The sequence below is a fragment of the Pocillopora damicornis genome, chromosome 9, assembly GCF_964200805.1.
Source record: "Pocillopora damicornis chromosome 9, jaPocDami1.2, whole genome shotgun sequence".
Classification (NCBI taxonomy): domain Eukaryota; kingdom Metazoa; phylum Cnidaria; class Anthozoa; order Scleractinia; family Pocilloporidae; genus Pocillopora; species Pocillopora damicornis.
The window spans coordinates 16,461,246-16,474,432 of record NC_142678.1 but is presented as its reverse complement, the minus strand read 5'-3'; the positions used below and the strand labels follow the sequence as shown (position 1 = coordinate 16,474,432).

Sequence of the window (13,187 nt, the reverse complement as noted above, 5' to 3'; positions counted from 1 at the left end):
TACTTTGGCAAGGCTAACTTGTTAAGTAAGACCGTCTTAGTGGTGTTCAAGAACAACACCATGCATGTTCATGAATCCAACATTTTGTTTTGATTTTCCCAGAGACTGTTATTGTAAAATTCTCTGTGCTCAACGAACTTAATTATTTCAATGTTTATAGAGCTATCTTTCGCTTATTTTTATTCTCAAAGTCATTCATACATCGCGCCGAATGCCTATTGTTCTCGCAAAAAAAATATGGATCTGTTGTATTCGCAGCGAAGCGTAATCTGGATCTCTAAGATGGTGACCTTATGATTATCATGACAAGCCGGTTCAGGAATAATAAACATTTCTGTAAGGCAGAGCTTTCTTCTGTGGAGACATCAGTCATTCTATTTCCTTTCCATTTCAGTTGTTTTTTTTAGCCAAAAGAACTCACCGGGAAAATATTCATTATAAAATATCACTGGTAGAGACATTCACTTAAACAGAGGCGCCTTAGCATCGTCTTGCTTACAGCTGCGTCTGTGACAATTGACTGTTGAGTTGAAAGATTCCATGCTAATCAACACGCCTAAATGTACGGAGTAAATCAACCATGGAAGGACATTTTTTTTTTTTTTGAGCAACGCAGCTGTCATGATTTGGGCCAAATGTAGTAGCTTCTTACAGTGCCCATCCTTTCGGTTGAGTGAAATTTACTCAAAGACGAAGCTACATAATAGGGTGATTATTTGAGATCTCTTCTTTTATTCTCGTTTAACAAACACAAAGCAGATCAAATGGGGTTCTTCCGACCCTAACTAAGCCGACAAACTGCACGTTCTTACGTTTTTCTTTTGTCTGATTTTTTCTTCTGGGCGGTTTCGAAAAAGGAAGTGACGTGTAAGGTTGGACAAGTTATTAAATAACACGAACCATCTTATCGGCCCAAGTGCCTAAAACAAAGAAAACATTTAACCATTTGAATTCTTATTGACAACCTCTTCCTATGGGCTACCTTCTTCAAGTTCCTTGACCTTGCGGGCTGGCCACTTTGGCTAATTCGCGTTAAGTGTAAGCCATTATTATTCTGGTATATCTACCGAGTATAGGATACTTATACCAGTTTTTGGCATAGTCACACTCGTAATATGATGTTCAAAACACATTAATATCAGAACATCAAAAGGCTACCTTTAGTGGCTGCAGTTTCAAATAAAACCAATTGGTGCTCCAGCTTTTGGGCCTTAAAAAGTATTGTCTATTTATCACCTGAATTTTTTGTTGTATCTGGGGTTTACCTCTTTGAAAACTCAATGTGTTAGCCAAGATTCTTTCCCTCCTAAATTATTTCCAAGAATAGGAAAATTATTGGTGATGCCGAAAAATATTTCTTACGTGTGCTTATAGGATCCACCAAAAAAAAATGCAACAAGAATTCAAGGAGAATATCTGTTTCTTACTTAGTCCAGGAATTACTACTTTGCAGGTGTTTCAATCCGAATATGATGTAGTCAAATGATTAGGTTAAAAGGGTAAATATTTATTACAGGCTCGAACTTAGCGTCTTAAGTACAAGTCATAAAAAAGAGAAAAAAATACTCGAATGTGGTTGTAACATCAATCTTTTATATAAATATCTTGAAAGTAGGTCTCCTTTGATATGAACAATCGTCAAATGTAAAATAGCGATAACATTAATATAAAAATCATCACATACGATGATGATTACAATAAAGATAAAAATACTGATCACCTTAACCATCAATCATAGGCTAGTTCTAGAAATCAAGTCTACTTATATTTATATTTATGTGTACCTCAGGTGAGTGTATTTGCATTGTTGCTCATTGCTTGGATCGTTAGTTGTTTTTAAGAATAACGTGCCATCTTTCCTTGCAGCAAGGCACTTCGAGTTATAAGTATATGTAAAACTGTTTTTGGATCGAATTCTAGATTCTTTAAAAACGAAGTCATCAGAAATGTTGTCGTGACAGCCATTCTGCTGCTTCTGTGGGTGCAACCAGAATAAGAAATGAGCCAATTTCTAGCAGATATGTCCCTGCCTTATCCTTAACAAACTACGAACAAATCTTAATTCAGAAAAATTGTTGTAAAAAAAAAAAACCAAAAAACCCCCTAAAAAACCACATGTACCCCACATGCAGAGACTGGCGTGCATTCGATGGGTTTCAATTAATTTAAGGATCAAACAGAGAAGTTCTCTGGGAAGAGAGCGTCCCAGTGGGGTAGGAAATCTGCTGTTTACAATACGTTATCCAGGGACAAGAAAGTATCTTTATTTTTTAAAATGAAACCAAGCAGTTTACGCATCATTAAAAGTTGGTCAAACTAATTAAGGTTAATTTTGAAAATCCGTTTCTTACTTAGTCCAGGAATCACTACTTTGCAGGTGTTTCAATCCGAATATGATGTAGTCAAATGAATAAGCATCGCTCACCTCAAAAATGATATTGCTCATAGTGACGACCCTCAGGGCATACTCAACTTTGCTGTTTGTTGAAAATTGAATGCATTTTCCTCTTTTCATGCCCGACGAGTTCTTGATCGTGACGATAGTAAATCCTTGAAAGAAAGTACAATCATTTCGTCAGCAAGCTCGTGTCTTGGATAACATCATTCGCCTACATCTAGGCAGTACGGAAAGCTGCAAAACACTAGAACAAAATTTTCTTCCGAATCGGCATTCTTAATCTCCACGGTATCAACGAGCGCTTTTCATATAACTAATTTATTCTTGTTTTTTCGACACCATATTCTCACCAATAGGGTAGCTCGATATTCTGCACATAAACCCACATACAATCCACAATTCCTCCGATCACCCTGACGAAGGGCTAACGCTCGAAACGTCAGTCTTTAAACTCTTTAGGGTGGCTAATTTATATTTTCAATTCAGTTGTCAACACTAGATTACCAGGGTCCTGAAGTAGTCTTGTTGGACTCCTTTATTTGAAACAATTAATCAAGAAAACCTGTAGTTATTTCATGCACTACCGCTTTAGGACCTTACGAGCTCCCCTTTCAATGTTGAAAGTAGATATCTTGAAACGAGTTGTGTAAGTTTGAATTTTAGCATTCAAGCAGAGACAATGACATACTTTTTCAGTGACGTAAAGGTGACAAAAATGTTTAAGGAAGCTGCTTAAAAGTATGGGCTGTTGAGAGAACCGTTTCAGATTTATTTCAACCTATAAGCCGATTCGTTATAAACGAATTTTAGAATTTCAAGTCTCAGTTATGTTTAAGTCAGTCTCAGGTGATCAGCGTATACTCACTTGTTGCCGGATCTGTTGTATAGGCACCATCAATGCTGACTTTTGTTCTGATCGTGCTGCCTGAATAACTTCCAATCTTCATTAAACAGCGATTAGTTTTTATCCAGCCACAGAAAGCTGACCTGATGTGTCTATTCTTGCCCTGTGCTGATTCGCTGAATTGAACAAGCTCCAACAAGCACATAACAGAAATCTAAAGGGAGAACAGAATATTCGTATTTCGCCGTCTCTCAACATGTAGTGCAATTTCAAAAAAATACTATAAAAAAGTTTTTTTTTCTTAAAACTCCTCAATTAGAGGCAGTATTCGCTGAGGGCCATTAATGGATTCCGTTCTAAATAGAATCGTATATATCTTGACCAACGGCTAAGGTAGAATAGGACGTAGTTGTTACCACTGTAAAAGTTAAGCCAACCCTTACTGGCCAGGCTAAAGAGCTATGCCAAGCATCATCAATATAAACTGACGGAGATCATAAGTAGATGATATCAAAGAATCTTCGAAAAACATAGTACCGTAGCTTAAGTCTGGAGCCACGATAACAATAATGAAACAGCTAAGCTACTTACAAGAAAAATACTCTTGCAATCCATTTAGACAACCTTGTTTCCACTGCTTCTCAAATAAATCACGTATTTTTTAATGAAATTTCCATAGAACAAGGGTCTTATTTATACCATTTCAAGGGCAGGATTTTTTTAACGTGCCAACGTAAGAGTAGGATAGTTTGTTTTTGTTTTGAATTCTTGTTATTGTATACGGAACTCGCAATTCAACCCACTGTTGTAGGGTGGATTGCGGTAACAGAAGCAAATGTTATTTCAACCTCTCTGAACGGAAATTTTGTAAATCTCTAAAAAATTTTGTCGTTGCAGAAATAACCATGTGTTCTTCTTCGTTCATAATTGGTCTAAATATAGCCAGTTTATCAAGAGGTTTCGGCAAGAACTTTGCCAACAAATACAAACCGAATCAACGATAATTATGCAATTTCATTGAGTCCAGGTAAAGCCTGAGCTGTAAGCAACAGTTCCCCCCTAAGGATCTGGCTGTAATCAGCGACCTGTATTTTTATAGATGATATCATGAGAATATGCCACCAAAGAGAATTCGTAACATGTGAACCCTGGGTTAGCTGTTAAGATTGCGTCACTTGAACTCAACAGGGTTGTAGTAAAGGAATTACAAAATTATGCGAGGAGATGGGAAATTTGAAAGGCTATTTTTCTGTATTTCAGTGCGTTGTAATTTTCGATCGATTGCGGTTGAAGTCAAAAGACAAATAAACCGCAGGTAACAGGTGCTTTTCAACGTCCAAACGTTCCATGTCCCTCTTATCACAAGTGGTATCGGAAGAACGTTGGTGTCCTAATAAAGCATACAGTTGAAGAAAAAGTGTAAAGAAGAAGCAATGTTCAAAGTTTCAAATGTGAATTCAAAGTGGACAATTTAACAAAGTGAGCAATTTTGGTGAATCTGTAGATTCAAGGAATCTCGAATTAGGGGATGACGGTGGCCAAGTGTTTCCCGGAATGGTGCCGTAAACAAGGAAGAAAAGCAAAGTTATAGTTAAAACGGATATCGCTGTGTGTTGGAGTTTCACAGAATCAAGGAGAGAATTCGCTCATGGTTCTGGAAGGCCCATTGGGGTTGTGATCGACATCTAAGATAAAGACAGGCCATCCGTAAACTTAAAATTAGGGGATGACGGTGGCCAAGTGTTTCCCGGAATGGCGCCGTAAACAAGGAAGAAAAGCAAAGTTATAGTTAAAACGGATATCGCTGTGTGTTGGAGTTTGAAGACTTCCCCCCGTTTCTTGTCTTACAAAGGTATCCCACATACAAATATTTTTACGATTCCCTGAGCCATTCCATTGCTGTAACGTTAACATCATAATCGGTACGTCCGTGAAACAGGAATGAAGTTAGTGATGGCTGCAGATACTATGCGGCATGCCACACCGCGTAGTTCCGGTCACGCCACATAAGTTCAATTAACCGTGAAACATTTCCGCCCGTTTCAGGGGAAATTCAAAGTTTCTTTAATCGGAACCTTTTTATCCAAAATCGCTTAACCCACGCAACTACTTTCTTCGAGACAAATATTCATCCATCTAGAAGGTTTCATTTTAGAAAGTGGTTGCTTATCTACCTGCTTGTTTATTTTCCGACTCTCAATGTTATTTCATACATATCTGATCTTAATCTTACTTTGCGGCAGGGTCCCGAAGTACCTCCCTCATCATTCTAAACAGTATATGGCAGTTTGCGGCCTTTCCCTTCATCTTAGCAGCTCGGAGAGCTGCAAAACACTAGAACAAAATTTATCTTCCAAATCGGCACTCTTAATTCCCACGGTATCAACTAGTGCTTTTCATTCAACTAATTTATTCTTGTTTTCTCGTCGCCATACCCCCACCAAAAGGGAAGCTCCATTTTCTGCATATAAACCCACACACAACCCACAATTCCTTCAATCGCCCCGACGAAGGACTAACGCTCGAAACGTCAGCCTTGGAACTCTTCAGGGTGGCTAACATTTTCAATTCAGTAGTTAACACTAGATTACCAGGGTCCCGAAGTAGTCTTGTTGAACTCCTTTATTTGAAACAATTAATCAATAAAGCCTGTAGTTATTTCGTGCACTACCGCTTTACTATTTTTTTTTCCTTTTTTAATTTTTGAGATTTTCTCTCAATGTTTTTTCACTATCTTATATTACTCATGTTTTCATGGTATTTTACATTGGTTAGCTGACCTTTTTGAACCGGCTACTTTTGATTATAAACTACACAGTGTGTGTTATCTGTTCACGGTATCTTCTTTGTATGTCAATACAAAATGTTAGTACCAAGTCAAACAAAATGCTTTTAACTGAATATTTTATGTGTCGTCTTGCTTTCCTTTTCTAAGGGTGAAATGTCTTTACCCTCCATATTAATGAAGAGGCAGCGGAACCATCTAATCGGGGAAACTTACGAGCGATCAGCGCTCTCAAGATATGAGAGTTGGGCATTGGCTAGCTCTGGCTGGGTATAACTTACCAAATACGACAGTTGTTTTCTTAGAGAATATTATGATGATTGTTTTACAGAGTGGACACTATACTATTAAAGAGAGCGCAAGCAATCCTCATGAAATAACAGTGGCCTTCTGTACAAGGTTATTTTCATGGGTGCGTAGAGCGAGGTCAGGCAACGATGAACACGAGAGTTTCAATCATGCCTATTTTCTTCGTGAAACTTCATTTTATCTATGATTAGTAACATATGTAGTTTCCACAGTTAAAGGTAGGGGACGGAATTGAGGCCTTTGCCATTCGAAAAAACCAAATTTCCAACGTGTTGGTATCTTGTTTTCTGTTGTTTTTGTTGTTTTATTTTTTCTGGCAACCTGAAGGCCTTATATAATTTTGACGAAGCCAATACGTATTTATCATTATCCCCCGAGAAAATTAGTCTAACTTCTTCTGCAGTTTTGTCCCTATTTACTCACTGAAAAAACTGCTGCCACATTCTAACTGGAATCGAGGTTTACACAGAGCACAAAGGTGCCATAGTATCCCTTTGGCTGCGGGGCCAACAGAGTTACTCATAAATCAACTCATTGAAGCACCAAAAATAAACCCTAGTAGTTTCATTATCTCTCTAACAATCTTCTCTTTCCGGAAGACACCTTATTTATGAATGATGTTATCATTAAGTTATGGACTAAGAAAAGCACTACAGAAGTAAACCTGAACATTCTGGATCATGAAAACATTGTCGTAGATCAAATTACTTTTTCCCTACGTGACTCATCGTCTCAGGGAATAATCTGTATCGTTTGGTAAGTTATTTTAATTCCTGTCACCGAAACTTTAAGCTAACAGATCACGACTGTCTTGGCTTTAGGTCTTTGTGCGTTGAGCAGGTCGAGGAATTTAAGTGAAATTTCCCGTAACTTCCCTGGAATCCGTAGCATTTTTAAGCCTTGGCACCATGCGTGTCTATGGAAATAAAGAAGAACAAACAAAACAGAGGCAAAAAAAGGGAAAATTGGGAAAATTATACATTAGCTACCCTTACATAGCTCTTATTCCAAGAGTACCTTCTCTTCTTTCACAGAAAAGAAATAATTATTTCGACTCTTTCGTCTATCAAGAGACCCTTGAGCAAAAATCAAATGGAACTAAGTTTGCGATCTGAGATATGGGGGATATTTCAGCCTCTTGTCGAGGAACTGATGAAAACGTGACCATTGTTATCTATGCACGTCATTATTAAAGTGCCTTACCTCATCTTGTGTAGTTTGTTATTTACTCAAATCCCTGATTATGAAGGCTGGTTAGAATTTTTGAAATTTTGAATCTTTTGGGTATTTGACAACACTTGTGCACAATTTAAGGACTACGGAGTTATTTCGGAACCCTGGGTATCCGCTTTTTCCTCTTTTTTTTTTTTTCATTTTGCTTTAGGAGATCTTAGGTAGGCAAGTGAAACTCAAGAGCATTGTACAAGTGTGTGATGAAAAATCCAATCCTAAGCCATGCATATTTTATATTACGTCATCAGTTACACCCACAATCCACAAGAATGGGCGTCAAATATACAAAGAGAAAGCAAGTGACGCAGTCGGAGGCTACAAAGTTTGATATATCATGATTAAATCGTTTAGAGGCCCTTCCATGGAACATAACTTATTGTTCTACTTGGATATCGATACTTTCCTTTCTCTCTTGACAGGCCTGGCTCAGGTATACTGGGAGTGATTCCAACCACACCTTTACTTCGAGATAGTCTTCCTCTCCAGAAAACTCTTTCACGTTCCCTGCCGCATTACAGAGTTCTTTGCAAAGTAAAGCTATCTCTCTCATTTGAATCATGTAGTTTCTCTACTTTACTTGTAATTTCGCCAAAGGAAATGCATTTCTACGTCTGCCACTGAGACCCAGTTATGGTCAAGATGAATATCACCTGGGCGCCGGTTTTAAAATCACCGTCTGAGGAAAGGACGTTGTGACACTAAATATTTGTAACGTGCTGCTGAAAGGTGCTCTTGCTCCAGTTTTCCAGTGCTTAAATTTTTTATGTGCTTCAATTTGAAGCTCTGAGCAACCTCTGAAGAAATTGCATGCTATTTTATACTCTTTTCCCTCGATCAGAGTCGATCATGGAAACATCTAGGAAAAGTGATCAATTATTTGTCATATCCTCCTGTGTTACATTGGAGAACGTTGAAATTTTGAAAAAAACCAGGCTGTTTTATGCAGGTACCTAATTTCTTGTAAAATACTTTTTGTTTTTAATTGCAATTTTTTTTTTATAATTGTAACGGGAGAGACTTTTTTATCTTCCTTTCACATTTTACTTGCGTTTATATGAGAAAACTCTCAAAGAGGCAAATTTCATACAAACAAAACATCACTAAGTTGACTGCCCATGAGTCACACAGGTATATCTTTTCATTCCATTTTTTCAATATAATAGTTTCCTATAAAAAAAATTCGCTTTTTGTTTAAAGAATGCTTGGCAGATACGATTTGCGCTGCGACCAGCTTCTGATAAATCGACGAAGCAAATATGATACAAATTCAATTATTCGAGACATCAGCCACTTCTGTTCAAGCTAATTTAACTATTTCAATTCCTTGGATGAATTATCAAATTTGCCAACAGTTCTTATGACCATCTCTATTCAGCCCAGATAAACAAACAAAAAAGCTGTTTTTGCACTTGTTTTAAACATGTGAACAATTCATACCATAACAAAACAATATACTTCTTGAAAACTACCCAATTAACAAGAGACAAGGAATCTTGTTTTAAACGACAGTTCCAAAAGTGCTCCCGATGTAAATTCAGCTGATCACATGAACATTACATCGAGAGGGCATCAATGGGGTGATGGGTTTTTTCGGTTAACCGTTAAAATTTTGGCTTTTTTACGGCTAACAATTAATTTCTTCAATCACAGCTAAATGAAAATGTCTGCGCTTAACTTTTTTTTATGACCTAGAGACCCTTTGTGCTTTTTCTGGGCCCAGCCTAAAAAACCCTTTGCGTTTAATTCAGTCTCATAGTTTTATACCCCCTCAACCGGTGTCCTGAATTATGTTTAATCATGCCTATCTTATTTTATGTTGAACTTGCGGAGCCCTTACCCCTAAGATATTGCACTTAGATTTAGGACGTTATTTTTCACTTCACTCTTTAACAGATTCTATCAGGTCAAAACAAGCGTCTTTTGGATTGTTTCCAAAAAGCCCACGATGCTCCCAAGCAAGGCTCGCATTATTAAAAATAAACTAGAAACAGCTGGAGCGGATATCAAGAGAGATAAGTTACCACTGGCAAGTATGCATCACGCGAAGTTTTGAACCATCTGCGCTGATCCGCTAATGAGAGGTCTACAATGGAAAACAAACATAATTAAAAGAAAAAAAACTGCAAACTATGGCAATAAATTGGCTCGTATAAACAATAAAGAAGGATTTGTCAATACCCATTTGCCTCAACCGCTAAGATTACATTTGACAAAGCCTTCTTCCGATTAGTTTCCTTTCAAACATTTTTCCTACGTTGCATCCGTATATGACGATTTTGGAAGTGCTGATTCCCGCAAATTTCAGTTCACTTGCCAAATGAGAGCACAGCGCCTTTTATGGCTAAAAGCTTGCCAGAGACATCTCTAAAACTCTCGATTTTGTGTTTGGAGGCTAACAACTGTGCCAGTGGATAGGACTCGCTAGCGCGCCACGCCATCTGCGTGGTTGATGTATGACAAACGTTCATGTTCTCCAGCCAGAATTGGTTTAATCGAAACCATCCTTTGTGAAGATCGCTTTAGAAAGACGAGAAATCTAGGTTCGGTCGCTGATGAAGGATACTGTTTAGATTTTAATTTTACATGGGCGTGGGGATAAGATCACACGGTTCCGGTTCTGCCCAAAAGGAAGTTCTTAGCAACTCACCCACAGAGACCTTGTCCTTGAGCCGTGCCATAAACTATTTTAAGTCCCTATTAAACAAGCGGGCTGCTATATTTTTGCTGTTCAGTATTTTAAGAGGATTGGAAATTCCACTTATGTGTGAGGGATTTTCACTGATTGGAAAGCTAAGTGGAAAACAGGAACAAGGAAATACCTTTTTGAGTATTGTCTTAAGATGCAAGGTCGAGTTCGTTCTTCAAGCTGGCCAGTGTCTGATTACTCAACAGGGTTGTAGCAACGGAATTACAAAATTATGCGAGGAGAAGGGAAATTTGAAAGGCTATGTTTCTGTATTTCAGTGCGTTGCAATTTTTGATCGATTTCGGTTGAAATCAAAAGACAAATAAACCACAGGTAACAGGTGCTTTTCAACGTCCAAATGTTCCATGTCCCCCTTATCATAAGTGGTATCGGAAGAACGTTGGTGTCCTAATAAAGCATACAGTTGAAGAAAAAGTGTAAAGAAGAAGCAACGTTCAAAGTTTCAAATGTGAACTCAAAGTGAACAATTTAACAAAGTGAGCAATTTTGGTGAATCTATAGATTCACCAAAAGGTCACAGAATCAAGGAGAGAATTCGCTCATGGTTCCATGGTTCTGAAAGGCCCACTGGGGTTGTGATCGACATCTAAGATAAAGACAGGCCATCCGTAAACTTAAAATTAGGGGATGACGGTGGCCAAGTGTTTCCCGGAATGGCGCCGTAAACAAGGAAGAAAAGCAAAGTTATAGTTAAAACGGATATCGCTGTGTGTTGGAGTTTGAAGACTTCCCTCCGTTTCTTATCTTACAAAGGTATCCCACATACAAATATTTTTGTGATTCCCTGAGCCATTCCATTGCTGTAACGTTAACGTCGTAATCGGTACGTCCGTGAAACAGGAATGAAGTTAGTGATGGCCGCAGATATTATGCGGCATGCCACACCGCGTAGTTCCGGTCACGCCACATACGTTCAATTAACCGTGAAACATTTCCGACCGTTTCGGGGGAAATTTAAAGTTTCTTTAATGAACCTTTTTATCCAGAACCACTTAACCCACACGACTATTTTCTTCGAGAAGAATATTCACCCATCTAGAAGGTTTCATTTTAGGAAGTGGTTGCTTATCTACCTGTTTCAGGCTCTTGTCTTTCCGAGTCTTAATGTAATTTTCATACATATCTGATCTTAATCTTACTTTGCGGCAGGGTCCCGAAGTACCTCCCTAATCATTCTAAACAGCATATGGCAGTTTGCGGCCTTTCCCTTCATCTTAGCAGCTCGGAAAGCTGCAAAACACTAAAACAAAATTTGTCTTCCAAATCGGCATTCTTAATCCCCACGGTATCAACGAGCGCTTTTCATTCAACTAATTTATTCTTGTTTTCTCGTCACCATACCCCCACCAAAAGGGTAGCTCCATTTTCTGCATATAAACCCACACACAACCCACAATTCCTTCAATCGCCCCGACGAAGGACTAACGCTCGAAACGTCAGCCTTGGAACTCTTCAGGGTGGCTAACATTTTCAATTCAGTAGTTAACACTAGATTACCAGGGTCCCGAAGTAGTCTTGTTGAACTCCTTTATTTGAAACAATTAATCAATAAAGCCTGTAGTTATTTCGTGCACTACCGCTTTACTATTTTTTTTCCTTTTTTAATTTTTGAGATTTTCTCTCAATGTTTTTTCACTATCTTATATTACTCATGTTTTCATGGTATTTTACATTGGTTAGCTGACCTTTTTGAACCGGCTACTTTTGATTATAAACTACACAGTGTGTGTTATCTGTTCACGGTATCTTCTTTGTATGTCAATACAAAATGTTAGTACCAAGTCAAACAAAATGCTTTTAACTGAATATTTTATGTGTCGTCTTGCTTTCCTTTTCTAAGGGTGAAATGTCTTTACCCTCCATATTAATGAAAAGGCAGCGGAACCATCTAATCGGGGAAACTTACGAGCGATCAGCGCTCTCAAGATATGAGAGTTGGGCATTGGCTAGCTCTGGCTGGGTATAACTTACCAAATACGACAGTTGTTTTCTTAGAGAATATTATGATGATTGTTTTACAGAGTGGACACTATACTATTAAAGAGAGCGCAAGCAATCCTCATGAAATAACAGTGGCCTTCTGTACAAGGTTATTTTCATGGGTGCGTAGAGCGAGGTCAGGCAACGATGAACACGAGAGTTTCAATCATGCCTATTTTCTTCGTGAAACTTCATTTTATCTATGATTAGTAACATATGTAGTTTCCACAGTTAAAGGTAGGGGACGGAATTGAGGCCTTTGCCATTCGAAAAAACCAAATTTCCAACGTGTTGGTATCTTGTTTTCTGTTGTTTTTGTTGTTTTATTTTTTCTGGCAACCTGAAGGCCTTATATAATTTTGACGAAGCCAATACGTATTTATCATTATCCCCCGAGAAAATTAGTCTAACTTCTTCTGCAGTTTTGTTCCTATTTACTCACTGAAAAAACTGCTGCCACATTCTAACTGGAATCGAGGTTTACACAGAGTACAAAGGTGCCATAGTATTCCTTTGGCAGCGGGGCCAACAGAGTTACTCATAAATCAACTCATTGAAGCACCAGAAATAAACCCTAGTAGTTTCATTATCTCTCTAACAATCTTCTCTTTCCGGAAGACACCTTATTTATGAATGATGTTATCATTAAGTTATGGACTAAGAAAAGCACTACAGAAGTAAACCTGAACATTCTGGATCATGAAAACATTGTCATAGATCAAATTACTTTTGCCCTACGTGACTCATCGTCTCAGGGAATAATCTGTATCGTTTGGTAAGTTATTTTAATTTTTGTCACCGAAACTTTAAGCTAACAGATAACGACTGTCTTGGCTTCAGGTCTTTGTGCGTTGAGCAGGTCGAGGAATTTAAGTGAAATTTCCCGTAACTTCCCTGGAATCCGTAGCATTTTTAAGCCTTGGCACCATGC

General features: G+C 38.1%; 1 protein-coding gene across 1 annotated transcript; it reads right to left on the bottom strand.

The window, feature by feature from the left end:
- Positions 1-1,042: 1,042 nt before the first annotated feature.
- LOC149040395 (uncharacterized) lies at positions 1,043-3,989 on the bottom strand. Its single transcript, XM_089181780.1, has 4 exons — positions 3,834-3,989; positions 3,264-3,456; positions 2,426-2,550; positions 1,043-1,975 (listed from the first exon to the last, which is right to left on the bottom strand). The coding sequence occupies exons 1-4, from the start codon at positions 3,855-3,857 to the stop codon at positions 1,775-1,777; spliced, it is 543 nt and encodes a 180-aa protein (XP_089037906.1). The 5' UTR covers positions 3,858-3,989; the 3' UTR covers positions 1,043-1,774.
- Between the last annotated feature and the right edge of the window lie 9,198 nt (positions 3,990-13,187).